The sequence below is a fragment of the Staurois parvus genome, unplaced genomic scaffold, assembly GCF_062004578.1.
Source record: "Staurois parvus isolate SC_StPar_1 unplaced genomic scaffold, SC_StPar_1.0 ptg000414l, whole genome shotgun sequence".
NCBI lineage: Eukaryota > Metazoa > Chordata > Amphibia > Anura > Ranidae > Staurois > Staurois parvus.
The window spans coordinates 5,733,378-5,750,881 of record NW_028318210.1 but is presented as its reverse complement, the minus strand read 5'-3'; the positions used below and the strand labels follow the sequence as shown (position 1 = coordinate 5,750,881).

Genomic DNA, 17,504 nt, shown 5'->3' with positions numbered 1-17,504 from the left:
AATGTGCAAGACTGCTGCTAACACTGTTGCAGCGTATTAACACACTACCAAAAATGGATATATAGCATTAACAGTGGTGCACTGTCCCTTTTTTAAATCTATAAATTAATAATCTAAACCATAAATTGCTACACTTGGATTATAAAAAAAACTATAGTGTTTAAATATATAATCTAATTTCGTGATAAACTGTGCAAGTGTGAAAAAGATCCTTTGGTAATATTACGTGATAGTCCAAAATAAATGTCCATATAAGTCAAGTGTTCTCATTCCGTGATACAAATTTTATCCATATAGTGCTTCTACTTATGTTCTTTGGTGCCTGCAATCCCAGTACACCTCATTGTCAAGATCTGCCAAGATCCGCTCCCTCCTCACCCCAGACACCACCAAACTTCTAGTACACTCCCTCATCATCTCACGCCTTGACTACTGCAACTCCCTCCTCACTGGCCTACCCAAGTGCAGGCTCTCCCCGCTCCAGACCATCCTGAACTCAGCTGCCAGACTCATCCACCTTACCACCCGCTCCACCTCTGCCACCCCCCTCTGCCTCTCCCTCCACTGGCTCCCGATTGCCCAACGCATCAAATTTAAACTCCTTACCCTGACCTACAAAGCCGTTCACAACACTGCCCCTGACTACCTCACCAATCTGATCACCAGGTACCACCCTACCCGTACCCTTCGCTCCTCACAGGACCTCCTTCTATCCTGCTCCCTGGTCTCCTCCTCCCATGCACGACTGCAGGACTTCTCCAGGTCCTCCCCCATCCTCTGGAACTCACTGCCCCAATCCATCAGACTGTCGCCTTCTCTATTCACATTCAGGCGCTCCCTCAAAACCCATCTCTTCAGGGAAGCCTACCCCACCCTCACCTAACGGCCATCCTCCCTCATTCCTCCTACCACTTCATCCCCCCCAGCCACTTCCTACTGTACCTTTACCCCCTCCCTCCTAGATTGTAAGCTCGGAAGAGTAGGGCCCTCTTACCCCTCGTACGCTGTCTGTCTTTGTTGTACTGTGCCATGTATTGTCCCCCCCTATTGTACAGCGCTGAGCAAACCCTTTGGCGCTATATAAACTCGTAGTAATAATAATAATAATAATAATAATTGTGCAATATTCTCTCACCTTAAAAATTGATCTATATATACTAGGTCACTCATGCTTTGTTGATAGAATATTGGGGTTCGACCTTTAGTTATTGTTTGCTACTTCCCCCGTAGGGTCTCTTTAAGAGATCAGGCACATCCGCCTCCAGTGTGAATGAAGCTCAAAGAAAGCAGAGATAATTCATAGTGCAACCCTGCATATGCCTTTACTTGCAATTTATATCTCAATAATATGCACCTACAAAGTAAAACCAATAAAAGAACAGTGTTTCCCAATAGCAGAATGGTGACTCAAACCACACTTCCAGTTTCCGAGTCAATCGGAAGTGAACTCATTGGCTCTGCCCTATGCATTGCGTCACTGGTCATGTGTCTTCCTTAGGGTTAGTTCTGGTAATTTATATATTTAAAGAGATAGCACACCACTTTTTAATACTAAATATTTTAGAAAGAATGTTCCAAAAAAAAACTGATTGAAAAGCTGTGTATTTTTATGTGAAAATTGTTCTTGCGCAGCACCAGCTGTTGACTTTTGTGTTCTCAACACAGTATTTTCCCCCATCGCTTATGAGCCATTAATGGATTCCTTTTCAGGGTTTCTATGTAGCTGCTGAGTATTTTTTACAGGCATTTGAGCTTTTATTTCTTTGCCTCTGGAGCCCTATTACAGGCCTTATTGCCCTTGGTATTGTAGTACATCTAAACAGTTAGGCAATTACTTTGGGTCTCAACATATAATTTGTTTTGTTTGACATCCACACTTATCTGGCAAACCGAACTAGACTGCATTGTGTATGCATGTGAACCACAGGACTTAGTCCCACTTGTGGTAAAGGGGCTTCTTATGTCTTTTTGTTCAAATGTTTGGTGGAGACCACCTCTGATCCATAGGCTGCTAATTTTTTTTTTTCCCCTGCTAAATCCAACAATGACACGCTGGACCTTCTGATTCGGGCAGAATCGCTCAATGCATTCGTTATTCGATGTGGATTCTATTAACCTTTTTAAAGAAGAATCATATTGAAAATTTTCGGTCTGCAGCTAATACGCCCATCTTAGAAAATCTGTTTTTCTTCTCATTGCTACTCTTGCTCCATGTTATATCCATGAACTTGGTTGTCCTACCCGTAAGCTCATCATGAAGTTTTACTTATTTCAGTTACTTATTAACAGAATTTGGAAACCCCACAATCCTGCTTGTGATTGTAATTTGTCAAACTATGGCTAGCTGGCCAATTTCACAAATTTCTCCACTGCTGTGATCGATCCCTTGCTTATTGTACTCATGAACAAATGGCTGCACTTTTCAATTTCAGCTGTCTATGTAAGCATGGCCATCTTAATTAAGGTGACGGACTGCAGAATTCTTGCATAGGAAATGCTTGTTTTGCATGGTCTCTTGAGGGACAGTGTCTCTTTTGACTGATTTTCTAGATTCCCTTTATCCAGGACACTACCAGTGGCAATAGACTGCTAAGTCTCCCTGTTCTCTACTGTTAAGAAACGTTCTTTCTTTTCTTCACAAATTCTTGACAGATCTTCAGAAAATTTTTCCTCAGCTTCATGGTCTGCCCACGCCTTTCTGAATGTGGTGATGTTGGTTAACCTTTGCAGATGCTGACACTTGGGTGCAGGAAATAGTATCCCAGAGCTACAAACTGGAGTTTCATTCCCTCCCCTCTCCTTTTTTCTCACCTCCAAACATTCTGTGTCCCAACACAGACTTGCGCGTCTCATTGAATGCTCTCAGATCTTCTGGATCACGGTGTCATAGCTCTATTTCCTGTGTGTCAGCAACACCATGGTGGCAACCATGGGTATTTCCATGGCAACAGGGGTATATCACACCCAGCCCTGGACAGAACTTCCTGTTCCAGACGTGTCAACCATGTACATTCCAGGCGTAGACAGTTGGCAGGAAGATTCTCTCTACTGGTAGTGGCAGGACCTAGAGACTGGTCCCTGGTTCTGAATGGGTTCCTGGAGCTGGGTCACTGGTGGGGGGGGGGGGGCGCTGCCATATGTGGGCCTTCTGCTTCCAGGTTCAACAGCAAGCTGGGCAGGTTTTTCCAGGTGCAAGAATTTTTTAGCATAAGTAGTGAATGCGCTAGTGACTCCAATACATACCAATCATTGTCCTCCTTCCCTAAATCTTCTTTTTTCTTGTCTGCTTGGATGGAGATAATGGGCAGTCTGGTAATCCACTTTGTCCTGGAATGGTCCAGGAGAATGCAGTTCTTCAATCTAGTATGAGTCATGACAGATGCCCTGTTGACTGTGTCGGATTCTCAGGGTGTTGTTTTAAGGACATCTTGACAGTCTAATCTTTCCTGTGTCCCTCAACAGATAAGAAAGAAAACATGATTTTTATCATCACCGCATACTCCTTCTTGGACTTTAGAGAGATGCAGATCCCACCGCTGTTTTATTTTCTTGCTCTCTGTACAACATTTGTCTGCAAAACTAAGGCATGATGTGTGTGGCCAGTGCGCTTTTGTTTTTCTTAGCACCTGTTTCCCTGTAAGTTGCAGGGAGAAGTCACAGTCTTAAAATTCCTGTGTTTCTCGCTCAAGAAAAACAGGGAGTGCAAAAACCTTATTTTTAGCTGTAGATACACTCTACCTTGCAATTATAGATGCAAGTCTAATAGTTCATTTTTTGTTTGCTCAAATACTGATAATTGCTGACGAGATATTTTTAGTTTTAAGGCCTTATGTACTTAAATTTATTCTAATGTTGATCTTTGTGTCTAGGTTTTTTGAAGCCATGCAAGCGAGTAACCGCCAACGCGTTCATCTGGATCTGATCTATGATCTGGGAAACGGAGAGTACTTGTGTCCTTTATGCAAATGCCACTGCAACACTGTTATTCCTATCATCCCCATTATAGCACAGCAAATCAACAGGTAATTGTAAGCCTTGTGGATTCATTTTAGGTTTTTGCAGTCATTTTTTATGTTAGAAATTGTGTCATGTGCCAGGTTTCTCCCATCACAGGGGTTTCATTGCTGGAAACATGCAAAAAAGAAAATGTACTCTAGAACCCTTACCTTAACTTGACCTTCTATTCAGCTCACTCCACCTAAAACACCCATAAAACTTAAGCAAAACACTAAGTTAGTCCTTAATCTAAGTGTGAAGCATAACCCTTTTTTGGGGATCCTTCCAGTAACACATTTCCTGGCCTGCAGTGACAACACCCATTCACTGTACTGTACCTATGGAGAAGCAGCACCATCACCCTAGGACAAGAAGTGCATTAGGACTACAGAACACAACACCATTTTCTCATCTCCATACCATAGGGAGTAGGGCTGATAACACTGCACAAATTGCACTGGACACATTACAGCATTGGATTTATGGCAGGATCACAGATCTTTTGCACTTGTAAAACAGATAATAAAAAACAATTTCAGTAGTATTTTAACAGACCAAAAGATAGAAGATAAGAGAAGTTAATTATCCTCATTCTAAATCTGACCCTGAATATTAAAACTTAAAATTGGCATATCCCCCTAATACTTAATCTTAAAGTGGTTATAAACCCTAAACATTTTTTCCTTGATGCATTCCTTGCATTAAAGTGGTTGTAAACCTCAGACATGAAATATGTACAAAGAACATCCCTATATACTGTGTACTTGTCTCAACCCAGAGCACACATTGTCATTTATGTCTGCTTCCTTGTTCCTTTGTTATCAGCATGAGTCACTTCTGACAAGTTTTCCTGACACCAAGAGAAAAATCGTGATAGCGGAGGCAGCTCCAGCAGAATGACAGCCTCAGCTCTTTTCCTGTGAGCTGTGTATAAGGTGGGGGGGTGACTCTTTCCTCCAATTAGCTCTCAGAGCTCTCCTTACTTAGCTCTGCAGAGTGTAATCTTTGCTGTTTGCCCCATTTTCTGGAAGCTCAAACAAGCTGTATAAATTTAGCACTTTTAACATATGTAGAGAAGAGAGGGCTGCAGATAGCCATGTACAACTTATGTAGGAGTATTTGTTTCATCTGTGTAGCACCTGAGGCTAGTCACTTCACACAGTATATGTAAGGGTTTACAACCACTGTGAGTAAAAATTGTTTAGGCATCAGTATCCCCCTTTACTAACCTGAGCCTTCATTCGATCCAGCGCTGTGCCAGTCTGCAGCTCTTCTCTCATCTCGCTTCCTGGTCTCACTGGCTTTGGTAAGGCAGGCTCTCGCTGATATCAATCAAAGACCGTGACGAAGGGACTGGGTCAAGTCCCACTATCTGTGTCAATAGATGTACACAGAGAGACTTGGGAGCAAGCCCACATGAGTCGTGTGTCGTCGTCCCCCATAGAAATTGACTTTCTATGGGGGGCACTCGGTGAAGGGGAGGAGCCAGGAGCACCATTGGGGGATCCGAAACCCTGAAGCCTAAGTCTGGCTTTGCTCACCAGTCAGTCTCTTTCCTCTTGGATATCCCACACTACTCAGGACTTTGTGCTTTTTTTATTTTATAGACTTACTTTTTACAAGGTCGTCAGGCTGGCCACATAAGTCACTGGGTAGTCTGTTTCCTCCTATTGTCCTCCCTGTGGTAGGCAGTCCTGGAAGAGTTCTATGGATGAAGAGTGCTGTGGTGGTTCCCCCTTAGGGAATAAGGACATATCACTCCCATTAAATTTCAAACCAAACCTTTTTTTCTTAATTTTTGATGGAACGAGGATGGATAAGAGCCCTCTCAGGTATTTACTGCAATCCTGGACTCTGCTAGAGACATTCCCTTCTCTTTCTGTGCTGCTGACAAGGTTTTCCATACAGAAAGTGAGGGGACCTTTCCAACAGCAACACAGACAGAAATAAACCACTTTCTTTCTTAGCCATTGAGGGACAAAGGAAGGATAAGCCCTGGTTCACATTAACATGATTTTCCGCATCATGCATGCATTGCCATTCTGGCAGCATTTTCATCTGCGCATTTACAAGCACACGCAACCTGCAGAGAAAATGCATGCTTTGCTTGCGTTTAAAAAATGTGCAATAACACCCATAGGCGGCGCCTGTCTCAGCTGTGAAGCAGAGGTTTTCTATATATTTCACAAGCCTGGCATCTGATGGGTTCTCCCAGATGTTTTTTTTTTTTTAGCTCCTTAATTACTTCTACAGTATACTGACCATCTCCTATATCGCGGCTCTTCTATGAACCCAGGGCATTCCCAGAAGGATCTGGGAGTTCTGGTAGATCACAAGCTTAATAGTGGCATGCAATGCCAAGCTGCAGTTTCTAAAGCAAGCAAAATCCTCTCTTGTATTAAAAGAGGTATAGACTCCAGAGAGAGAGATATCATTTTACCCCAGTACAAATCATTAGTAATACCTCATCTGGAATATGCAGTTCAGTTTTGGGCACCAATTCACAAAAGAACATTGGGGAACTGGAGAAAGTACCGAGAAGGGCAACTAAACTGATAAGAGGCATGGAGGAGATCAGCTATGAGGAAAGATTAGAGGAACTGAATGTATTCTCTCTTGAAAAGGGGGGATATGATCAACATGTATAAATACATCAGTTGTTCATATAGTGAACTCGGTGTAGTTATTCATCCTGAGGTCATCACAGAGGACAAGGGGGCATTCTTTATGTCTGGAGGAAAAGAGATTTAATCTCCAAACACGGAAAGGTTTCTTCACAGTGAGAGCTGTGAAAATGTGGAATAGACTCCCTCAAGAGTTGGTTCTGGCCACCTCCATGGATTGCTTTAAAAAAGGCCTGGATTCTTTCTTAGATACATAGAATATAACTGGATACTAACATTTCTAGGTAAAGTTGATCCAGGGAATATCTGATTGCCTCTTGGGGGATCAGGAAGGAATTTTTTTCCCTGCTGGAGTAAATTGGATCATGCTTTGCTGGATTTTTTTGCTTTCCTCTGGATCAACTAGGGTATAGGATTATAACTTTTTTTTTTTTTTTTTTTTTTAATGGTTGAACTGAATGGACTTTTGTCTTTTTTTCAGCCATTGTAACTATGTACCTAAACAACCTCCTACTGAGGGACTCCTCAGCCCCAATCTTGGCAATCAACATCCAGAGTACAATTCAGTTCCTTCAAACCTTTAGCTGTATAATTAGTTCATACAGTTGTATACATCTTCTCTCCAGCCCTCAAACTGTCTGGAACACCTGGATATAATCTTGGACACAGCCTAAGCCAGACTTTTTCTTCCCTAAGAGAAGGTTGCTTCTCTAAAGTCCCACAGGAGGACCCTCCAGTCAAAACAGCAACCCTCAGTTCATTTCAACTTGAGGGTTTCAGGGTATGAAATAAATGATTGATTTTATCTAGATGACGTGCCTCATTTTTGAGGGATGGTGTTGTTTCCCTCTCTTCTTTTTCTCTTTTTCGGAATAGGTAATTGATTTAAGCAAAAGTCCACAAAGGTGCTCGTTCCAAAAGTGCTTAGTCCAAATAAATCCTGATGACTCTTGTGAAAAGCCACCCAGCACACAGATGTTTCCCAGTGATTCCTTCACCACAAATATTAAGCCTCTTAGCAGATCAATATGCACTTGAATAAATGCTTTTAAGCAATGCTGGTGATGTTAGCAAGATGTAAACTCTCTCACATGCTCAGCTTTTCAGTATCCTGCCAAACAGAGTTGCAATAGTGTTATACCTTTAAAACTTGCTTTTTATAAAAAAAAAAAATGGACAAGTGCTTACAAAATCAGAACACAATAACACAAACACTGAGACACCAATCTCAGCATAAGTGTGACGTCACTGGCTAGGCCCCAGCACTTATACTCTTGCTCTAGGGGTGTCCGTAGCAAGTTTTCTGGCGGTGTCCAATCACCTGAATGTAACCTGCATATAACCATAGCCTAAGAATACAAGGCCTGCGGCCGTGTGTTGTACTCCAGCATGTAGAATTTACAGGTAAGTTAAACTTTGTGTTGTCCAGTTGTTTTTTTTGTTTGTTATTTTTACAGAGGTATCGGCACAGAGCTGTAGGTGTGTCTGCAGGAGCCTGACTATGCACCTGCGATCCACTGAACGAGGGTGCAACGCAAAAAGATAATAAATGCACATTTTTTTTGCCAGCAAAAATGTACTTTTTTTTTTTTCAAAAAGAGGAACTTTGCCTTATCAATATGATAAAAACTTTAAAAATAAATTCTGAATGAAAAAAAAAAGATAATGAATTACAGCCAATCAAAAAAATCTTTTTTTATTGGTGCCTTGATTTTTTTTTTAGATCTGTTATTTGGGGTGCTGATTCAGACAATTGCATTGTCTAGACTGTATCAGTTCAAGTTTCTTAGATATGATGAAATTTATAGTATAGAATTTCTTTAGTTTTTGTAAAGATCTTGTTGATCATCTTGTTCTTGACATGTGCTGTTCATTTAGTTCCGAATCAAAATTCAGACAAAATTTTCAGACAAATGATGTTTCTGAATCACCAAATTACAATAATAACAAATTTAAACGAATCTGAAATAATGAAGCACAATTTCATCCGAAATTCATATTGAATTTGAAAACAAGTTCAAAATATTAGCATAGTACTAATTTCCTTCAAAAACTGTGTATTAGTGTTAGAATATAGCTGTTTTTTCTTTCATTCAAATTTTGAAAAGTATAGAAAATAAAGGGTTTGAATAGAATAGAAAGAATATAGCCATCTTCCAAAATTGGAATTTTGAAAAATAGACTGAAATAGAATGCAAATAAAAGAATAGAAAATAAAGGAATAGAATAGAACAGTCTTCAGAAATTCAAATTTCAAATACAATTGAACAAGCTATTCTTCAACATGAATTTGGATTGATTCAATATTTTGGATTCCGATACTTCGAATCCATTGGAAAAATTTGAATCCAGTCAAAAATGAATAAACAAAACTTTACTAAACAAAACTAATTTTTTTATAAATGCAAAAAAACGAAATTAGTAACTTAAATAGATCCAAAGCAAAACATATACAGTATATTTGTTTTTGCATTGCACATGTTTAACTTCTTCTGTGACCTAGTTTGTATTTTTTCAACTTTCTTGACCCCTTACTGTCTGGTTTTCGCTTACTACACTCCACTGAATCTGCCCTACTAAACCTCACTAATGATTTACTAACTGCTAAACCAATGGCCACTACTCCATACTCTTACTACTAGACCTCTCTGCAGATTTTGATTTAGTTGATCATCCCCTCCTTCTCAAACTCCATTCTCTTGACCTTCGAGACTCTGCTCCCTCCTGGTTCTCCCTCCTACTATCACAGCCCTCCTTTTGTGTTGCCTTTAAGTCTGTCTTCTCCTCTCCACTCCCTCTTACTGTAGGGGTCCCTCAAGGTTCTGTCCTCAGACCCTTCTCTTCATCTACTCCTCCTCCCTTGGTCATTTGATAAACTCCCATGACTTTAAGTACCATCTCTATGCTGATGAGACACAAATCTATCTCTCTACTCCTTACCTCACTCCTTCAGTCTCCTCTCACATTACTAACGTACTAACTGACATATCAGCATGGATCTCACACCACTGCCTCAAGCTCAAACTTTCTAAAACTGAGCTCATAGTATTCCCACCAGCCCATGCCCCCTCCCCTGACTTCTCCATCAAGATCAATAATACAACCATCAATCCCTCCCTTCATGTCAGGGTGCTAGGTGTAATCCAACTACACAAACAATGGCAACCATTCCAACCTATAACCAGCCTTAGCAGTAAGGTGCACATTGCAAGACAAACAAAAGATTTCCCAGCAACACTTTCCAGCCAGCCTGCGAAACAACCAATTTGGCCCTGTCTAACCGTTTGCATTAAAAACAAAGGGTTTTGTTTGCACACATCTGCAAACACATGCGTAAGCCACAGTCCCACGTCAAGGGTTCTTTGTATACTGTGGACCTGCTAAAATTTCCAAAGCCTCCACAGTAGGAGCACATGTACAAATGGATAGGTTAAGGGCAGGTGTGCCTGGAGGAGCCCATCCCTGCTTAAAGTTACGGGGACGCACATGACACCCAACTATACCAAAATGACAGCAAAGGCATCCAGTGCATCCAAGTTAACCTTCTACACACAGAAAAAAAACATTGGTTATTTCGCAGACTGGCTGTTAAGTGTTGCTGGGAAATCTTTTGTTTGTCTTGCGATGTGCATTGCCCTTCCATGTGCACCTTACTGCTAAGGCTTGTTATAGGTTGGGACGGTTGCCATTTTTTGTGTAGTTGGTTAACTTGGATGCAGGGATGCACTGGATGCCTTTGCTGTCATTTTGGTATAGCTGGGCGGCCCGTGCGTCCCTGTACCTTTTTAAGGAGAGATGGGCTCCTCTAGGCACACCTTCCCTTAACCTACCCATTTGTACTGTGGAGGCTTTAGAAATTTTAGTTAGGTCCACAGTATACAGAGGACCATTGATGTGGGACTGTGGCTTACGCATGTGTTTGCAGATGTGTGCAAACAAAACCCTCTGTTTTTAATGCAAACTGTTAGACATGGCCAAATTGGTTGTTTCACAGGCTTGCTGGTAAGTGCTGCTGGGAAATCTTTTGTTTGTCGATGCTAGGTGTAATCCATAACATCTCCATAATATGCCCCTTTTTGTATTTCAATGGTTTTTATTAATTAATAACAACACAGGAGCAACAAATCACGCCCACGTAGGGGCTATCAATTGCACATAAAAGAAGTATAAAACGAAAGAAATCAGTGCTCTAACACCAACAGGGCAAAAGATCGCCCACGCAGGGGCTATCAATGGTACTTAAATAACAAAACATAAATATAACACTGATATTAACTCAGAATAAAGGCCGCTATCCACTGCCACACCAAAAGCAAACCGAAAGGAAAAAAAAAAAGGGGGGGGGGGGAGGAAGGAGAAGTACGAAAGAAAAAAGATAACCAAACCAAGAGCAGGGATCCAAGAACGCCAAAGCCGAACAACATCACATCCCCAGACTAGCCGGGGGGAGCGTGGGAAAGGTATATTGCAATCACGGCTCCCATATTTTCAAGAGTTTACATTGGGAGTCATTGCAGATACTCAACATCTGTTCATTGAGCATCATAGTGGTCATACGGTCCCGCACCCCCTGAAGAGGGACAAACGGGCTCTTCCAGGCCTGAGCAATTGTTCTAGAAGCCGACAAAAACAAATAGGAAGCCAACTTCTGCTGATGAGCCAACAGGCCCGGTATGGGGCAATGAAGCAAAGCATATTGAGCATCCCGTCGTATAGAGAGATGGAACAAGGTGAAAAGGAGGCCAAACACACGAGACCAAAAACGAAGCAGCCTCGGGCATGACCACCAGATATGCAATACATCACCACGATGGCCACAACCCCGAAAGCATCGATCACTGCATGCAGGATTTGCCTGTGCCAAACGAGCCGGAACCCAATACCAACGAAACAATACCTTGTAAGCCGCCTCCAGCATGGTCGTATTGAATGAGCATTTAGCTATGAGTGACCAGGACTTATTCCAGTCCCCCGGATCCACAGCCACTCCCAGGTCGCGCTCCCACTGAACAACATATGAAAGAGAAGTATGCGACGAGCGTCTATTCAAAGCTGCATAAAGAAGGGAAACAAGGCCTGGGGCGCCCGGCCGCTGTTGGCAAAGCAGTTCAAAGGCAGATTTCTGTTATGGGAAGACAGAAGTGCCCTGCAATAAGAGCAGCCAATGCCGCAATTGAAGGTAATGAAAAAATTCCGCCGGAGGGACATCCCGTGATTCCTGAAGAGAATTAAATATGCCCCTTTTTAACCTTTGAAACCACTAAGCAACTTATTCACTCCCTCATTATCTCTTGCCTTGACTATTGCAACTCCCTCCTCATTGGCCTACCTAATTGCAGGCTATCCCCTCTTCAGTCTATCATGAATGCTGCTGCCAGACTCATCTACCAACTGTTCCGTGTCCACCACTTCTCTCTGCCAATCCCTTCACTGGCTTCCCAATGCCCAATGAATAAAATTCAAAACAATAACATATAAAGTCATTTATAAATCCACCCCAAACTACATCACCAATCTTGTCTCCAAATATTACCCAAACTGTCCTCTCCGCTCCTCCCAAGACCTTCTGCTCTCTTGCTCCTTTGCCGCCTCCTCTCATGCTTGTCTCAGGACTTCTCCAGAGCCTCTAATATCCTATGGAACTCTCTACCCCAATCTGACCGACTTTCTTTTTAGGTGATCCCTGAAAACATCTCTCTTCAGGGAAGCCTATCCTGCCTTCAGCTATTAACCAAGCCTTCTATTTTTCCCATCAGTTCATCCCCCACAGTTATTACCTTTTTGTTTCACCAGCCCCTCCCTATTAGACTGTAAGCTCCCAGAAGCAGGGCCTTCCTAACCATCTTGTATTGAACGGAATAGTCGCTGTATTGTCTCCCTTCATTTTGTAAAGCACTAAGCGAACTGTTAGCGCTATATAAATCCTGTATAATAATAAAAACCCTCCCTAAGGCTGGCCATACATTATACAATTTTCTTGAGATTTTTGGTTTAGATTTACCAAAAACTATATAATAGGAGGTAAAACCTAACAACACTTTCAATTGTATCCAATTAGGCAGGCTCTTGCACTACATAGTTAAAGGTAAATCTAAAGGAAATTGGACAGAAAATTGTATAGTGTATGGCCAGCCTTACTCTATTGAAAATTTAAAAAAAAAAAAGTTTTGCCTATAGTTCTACTTTAAATAAAACACTACAATAAAATATCCTGATTTTTGATGGGCAACCAGAGTGAAGAGTGTTTATAATGCTTTTATGCTATATCTCAAAAACTACAGCTGGTAGGAAAAATGTGGTGATTTTTGGAATCAGCAGGTCAAATATATCCAGGAACAAGTCTAAGATTCGAGGCACTTAAATGTATGCTGGCCTATGTTATCCATGCAATATATTCTATATTTAAGAAGAGCAAATTTTATAGTAGATCATAGTTTCATCTGCAAAATGTGTAATACTTATTTTAGATTCTTTAAAATGGCTATTTAATTATAACAAAAAGCTTGTATACATTTACTTTATATTCTTCTCTGCAGTGGTGATGCTGAAGCTCTGAGACAAGTTTTATCGCTTTCATGCTGGCTGGATGTTGTGATGACCAGAATATCGGGATACAACTTGAAAATCCCCAAAGGTTCTTCTATTCAGTCAATGTAGATTAAGTTAATTGAATTCATGTAACATTTTGTTTCTTTGTAGAATGAAAACAGTTTGTTCTTTACAAATATACAGTGTTATATTTAAAGGGAAATAATAGTGCGCTTTGATTGAGTGTGTATTTAACATTTTTCCATTAAGGGATACAGCTTCACAGTAAGGGATATACAGTTGCCTAAAGGAGAAATGCACACTGGGCACATAAACCTAGATGCCATCCCCGAGGGCATGATGTGTTCTAAAGGAGAAAGGACATTCTCTTACCTTCTGCTGCATTTCTTGCATGAATTTGAACATTTTGTACTATTATTTATTCATTACAGACATTTATATAGTGCTGACAATTTATGCAGCTCTTTCCATGCTGTACATTCACAACAGTCCTCGTTCAAATGCATATGTACATGTGCACACATACTAGGGTCAATTTACACTGCATCTCTTTTAAACCTACCAACACGTCTTTGGAGTGTGAGAAGGAAAACTTGCAAACTCCATGCAGGTTGCATCCTGGATGGCCTTTGAACTGGAACCCCAATACTAAAAGGTAGAAGTGCTAACCACTAAGCTAGTGTACTGCTCAACAGCTGTTAGTAGATTCCATCCCTATATTGTTTTTCCTGGGCGTCTCAAGTCGGCCATTGAGCCCAGGTTTTCCCTGTCCTTCAGCTACAGTGAAGGAAATAAGTATTTGATCCCTTGCTGATTTTCAATGTTTGCCCACTCACAAAGGAATGATCAGTCTAAAAATCGAATGGTAGGTGTATTGTAACACTGAGAGACAGAATAGCAACAAAAGATTCAAAAGAAATGCATGTCTAACAAATTATGCACTGATTTGCATGTTCATGAGGGAAATAAGTATTTGATCCCCTATCATTCAGCAGGATTTCTGGCTACCAGGTGTCTTTCATACAGGTAACAAGCTGAGATTAGAAGCAGTCTCTTAAAGGGAGTGCTGCTAATCTCATTTTGTTACCTGTATAAAAGACACCTGTCCACAGGAGCAATCAAACAATCAGATTCCAAACTCTCCACCATGGCAAATACCAAAGAGCTGTCCAAGGATGTCAGGGACAAGATTGTAGACCTACACAAGGCTGGACTGGGCTACAAAACTATCGCCAAGCAGCTTGGTGAGAAGGTGACAACAGTTGGTGCAATCATTCGCAAATGGAAGAAACACAAAACAACTATCAGTCTCCCTAGGTCTTGTGCACCATGCAAGATCTCACCTCGTGGAGTGTCAATGATCATGAGAACAGTGAGGAATCATCCCAGAACTACACGTGAGGATCTTGTCAATGATTTCCAGGCAGCTGGGACCACAGTCACCGAGAAAACAATTGGTAACACACTACGCCGACAAGGATTGAAATCCTGCAGTGCCCGCAAGGTCTCTTTGCTCAAGAAAGCACATGTCCAGGCCCGTCTGAAGTTTGCCACTGAACATCTGAATGATGCAGAGGAGGACTGGTTGAAAGTGTAGTGGTCAGATGAGACCAAAATCGAGCTCTTTGGCATCAACTCAACTCAGCGTGTTTGGAGGAGGAGGAATGCTGCCTATGACCCCAAGAACACCATCCCAACTGTTAAACATGGTGGTGGAAACATACTGCTTTGGGGGTGTTTTTCTGCTAGGGGGACAGGACAACTGCACTGCATCAAAGGGGCAATGTACTGTCAAATCTTGGGTGAGAACCTTCCCTCGGCCAGGGCATTGAAAATGGGTCGTGGATGGGTGTTCCAGCATGACAATGACCCAAAACACACGGCCAAGGCAACAAAGGAGTGGCTCAAGAAGAAGCACATTAAGGTCCTGGAGTGGCGGAGCCAGTCTCCAGACTTTAATCTGATTGAAAATCTGTGAAAGGAGTTGAAAGTTCGAGTTGCCAAATGTCAGCCACCAAACCTTAATGACTTTGAGAGGATCTGCCAAAATCCCTCCTGAGATGTGTGCAAACCTGGTGGCCAACTACAGGAAACGTCTGACCTCTGTGATTGCCAACAAGGGATTTGCCACCAAGTACTAAGTCATGTTTTGTGAAGGGGAACAAATACTTATTTCCCTCATGAACATGCAAATCAGTGCATAATTTGTTAGACATGCATTTCTTTTGAATTTTTTGTTGCTATTCTGTCTCTGTGTTACAATACACCTACCATTCGATTTTTAGACTGATAATTTTTTTGAGTGGGCAAACATTGAAAATCAGCAAGGGATCAAATACTTATTTCCTTCACTGTATGTTGCACTTTGTGGTGGTCTATCATATAAAATCCCAATAAAGGGATATGGATACTTTTTTTTCAAGGCACTGCGTATGTATGTGAGAAAAATGTGTGTGTTTCTGTAAGGGGAGAAAGGCGCCCAAGGAACCAACATAGTGTAGTATGTCAATTTATTAAAAAGATCATTAAAATCATCTACTATTGCACTCACAAGGGTGAAGTGTTTGCAACCATGTCATTATGGCAAAAGTCCATAACCGCAGGCAAATGGATGGCTTGATCCACTGTGAGCTGAATGGAGAGGCAGCCACTGGAGGTACAGAGAGGATGGGCGTCTTAGAGAGCTAGATGCAAAGCCAGGAGCATAGCAAAAAGTGTAAAGAGCTTCAACCGCTGTGTGCACTAGCGAATCAGTGTATCAGCAGGTCGCTGGAACCGAAGCTTCGCTGCAAAGAATTGTCATGCAGGAAAGGATGAGCAGCCTGGTAACCCCACAGAGGTAGTGAGTATGTGTGACTCTAGGGAACACGTTTTTTGGAAGAACAACAAACTTCCTTCATCAGCCTAACACAATAGCTTACCACCGCAGATTAAATAGTGAGAGTTTATCATTAACCCCTGCTGATCTGTATTCTGGCTGGAAATGTCATCAAGACAGATAACACAGGAACTGTAAGTCCAAAAAGACCAGATCAACACAGCTAAGTACAAACAGACTCGTATCATTAAAAGCAATTAAGCGAAAGACCGTAGGAATAATAAATTAGGTGAACCTCATTAAAGCCGATATTGAGATTATTCTCATCAATCCTGAATTTTTTTTATATAATAAGATATTTTAAATAAATACATATATTTTATATATATATATATATATATATATATATATATATATATATATATATATATATATATATATATACACAGTTGTGTTCAAAATAATAGCAGTCAGACATCACTAACCTGATCAATCACTGTTTTTGGTAGAAATGATATTTCTACATGGCAAATAATTTACTAGCAGGTGTAGTAGAGTAATAGAAATCCAACAGTCATGACATGCATGCTGCTGATTCTGTGTAATTGAATCACTAAATGAAAGGGGAATGTTCAAAATAATAGCAGTGTGGAGTTCTATTAGTGAGGTCATTCATTCTTTGAAAAACAGGCGGTAATTATTTCCCTTATTTAAGGAAGGAAGGCAGCAAATGTTGTACATGCTGGTTACAGTGCATATCTCTCTGAAATTCTGAGGAAAATGGGTCGTTCCAGACATTGTTCAGAAGAATAGCGTACCTTGATTAAAAAGTTGATTGGAGAGGGGAAAACATATAAAGAAGTGTAGAAAATGATAGGCTGCTCAGCTAAAATGATCGCAAATGCTTTAAAATGGCAACCAAAACCTGAAAGACGTAGAAGAAAGCAAAAAACTACCATTCGAATGGATAGAAGAATAGCCAAAATGGCAAGGACTCAGCCAACAATCAGTTCCAGGAAGATCAAAGAAGGTCTAAAGTTACCTGTGAGTACTGTTACAATTAGAAGACGCCTATGTGAAGCCAAGCTATCTGCAAGAAGCCCCCGCAAGGTCCCACTGTTGAAAAAAAGACATGTGCTGAAGAGGTTACAATTTGCCAAAGAGCACATTGACTGGCCTAAGAGAAATGGCTCAACATTTTGTGGACTGATGAAAGTAAGATTGTTCTTTTTGGGTCTAGTGGCCGGAGACAGTTTGTCAGACGACCCCCAAACACTGAATTCAAGCCACAGTACACTGTGAAGACAGTGAAGCATGGTTGCCCAAGCATCATGATATGGGGATGTTTCTCATACTACGGTGTTGGGCCTATTTATCGCATACCAGGGATCATGGATCAGTTTGAATACATCAGAATACTTGAAGAGGTCATGCTGCCTTATGCTGAAGAGGAAATGCCCTTGAATTGGGTGTTCCAACAAGACAACGACCCCAAACACACCAGTAAACGTGCAACA

The 17,504-nt window shown here is 41.3% G+C and overlaps 1 protein-coding gene across 5 annotated transcripts in view; it reads left to right on the top strand.

The window, feature by feature from the left end:
* Positions 1-17,504, top strand: part of UBR1 (ubiquitin protein ligase E3 component n-recognin 1) — a 236,491-nt gene that overhangs the window by 159,698 nt on the left and 59,289 nt on the right. For all 5 annotated transcript variants that reach the window (XR_016314153.1, XR_016314154.1, XM_089686886.1 and 2 more), the window contains exons 32-33: positions 3,870-4,022; positions 13,157-13,254. Coding sequence is in view for 3 of the 5 variants with exons in the window: in XM_089686886.1 (XP_089543012.1) it covers positions 3,870-4,022; positions 13,157-13,254 (251 nt within the window). In the remaining 2 variants the exon portion in view is untranslated. The remainder of the gene's footprint in view (positions 1-3,869; positions 4,023-13,156; positions 13,255-17,504) is intronic.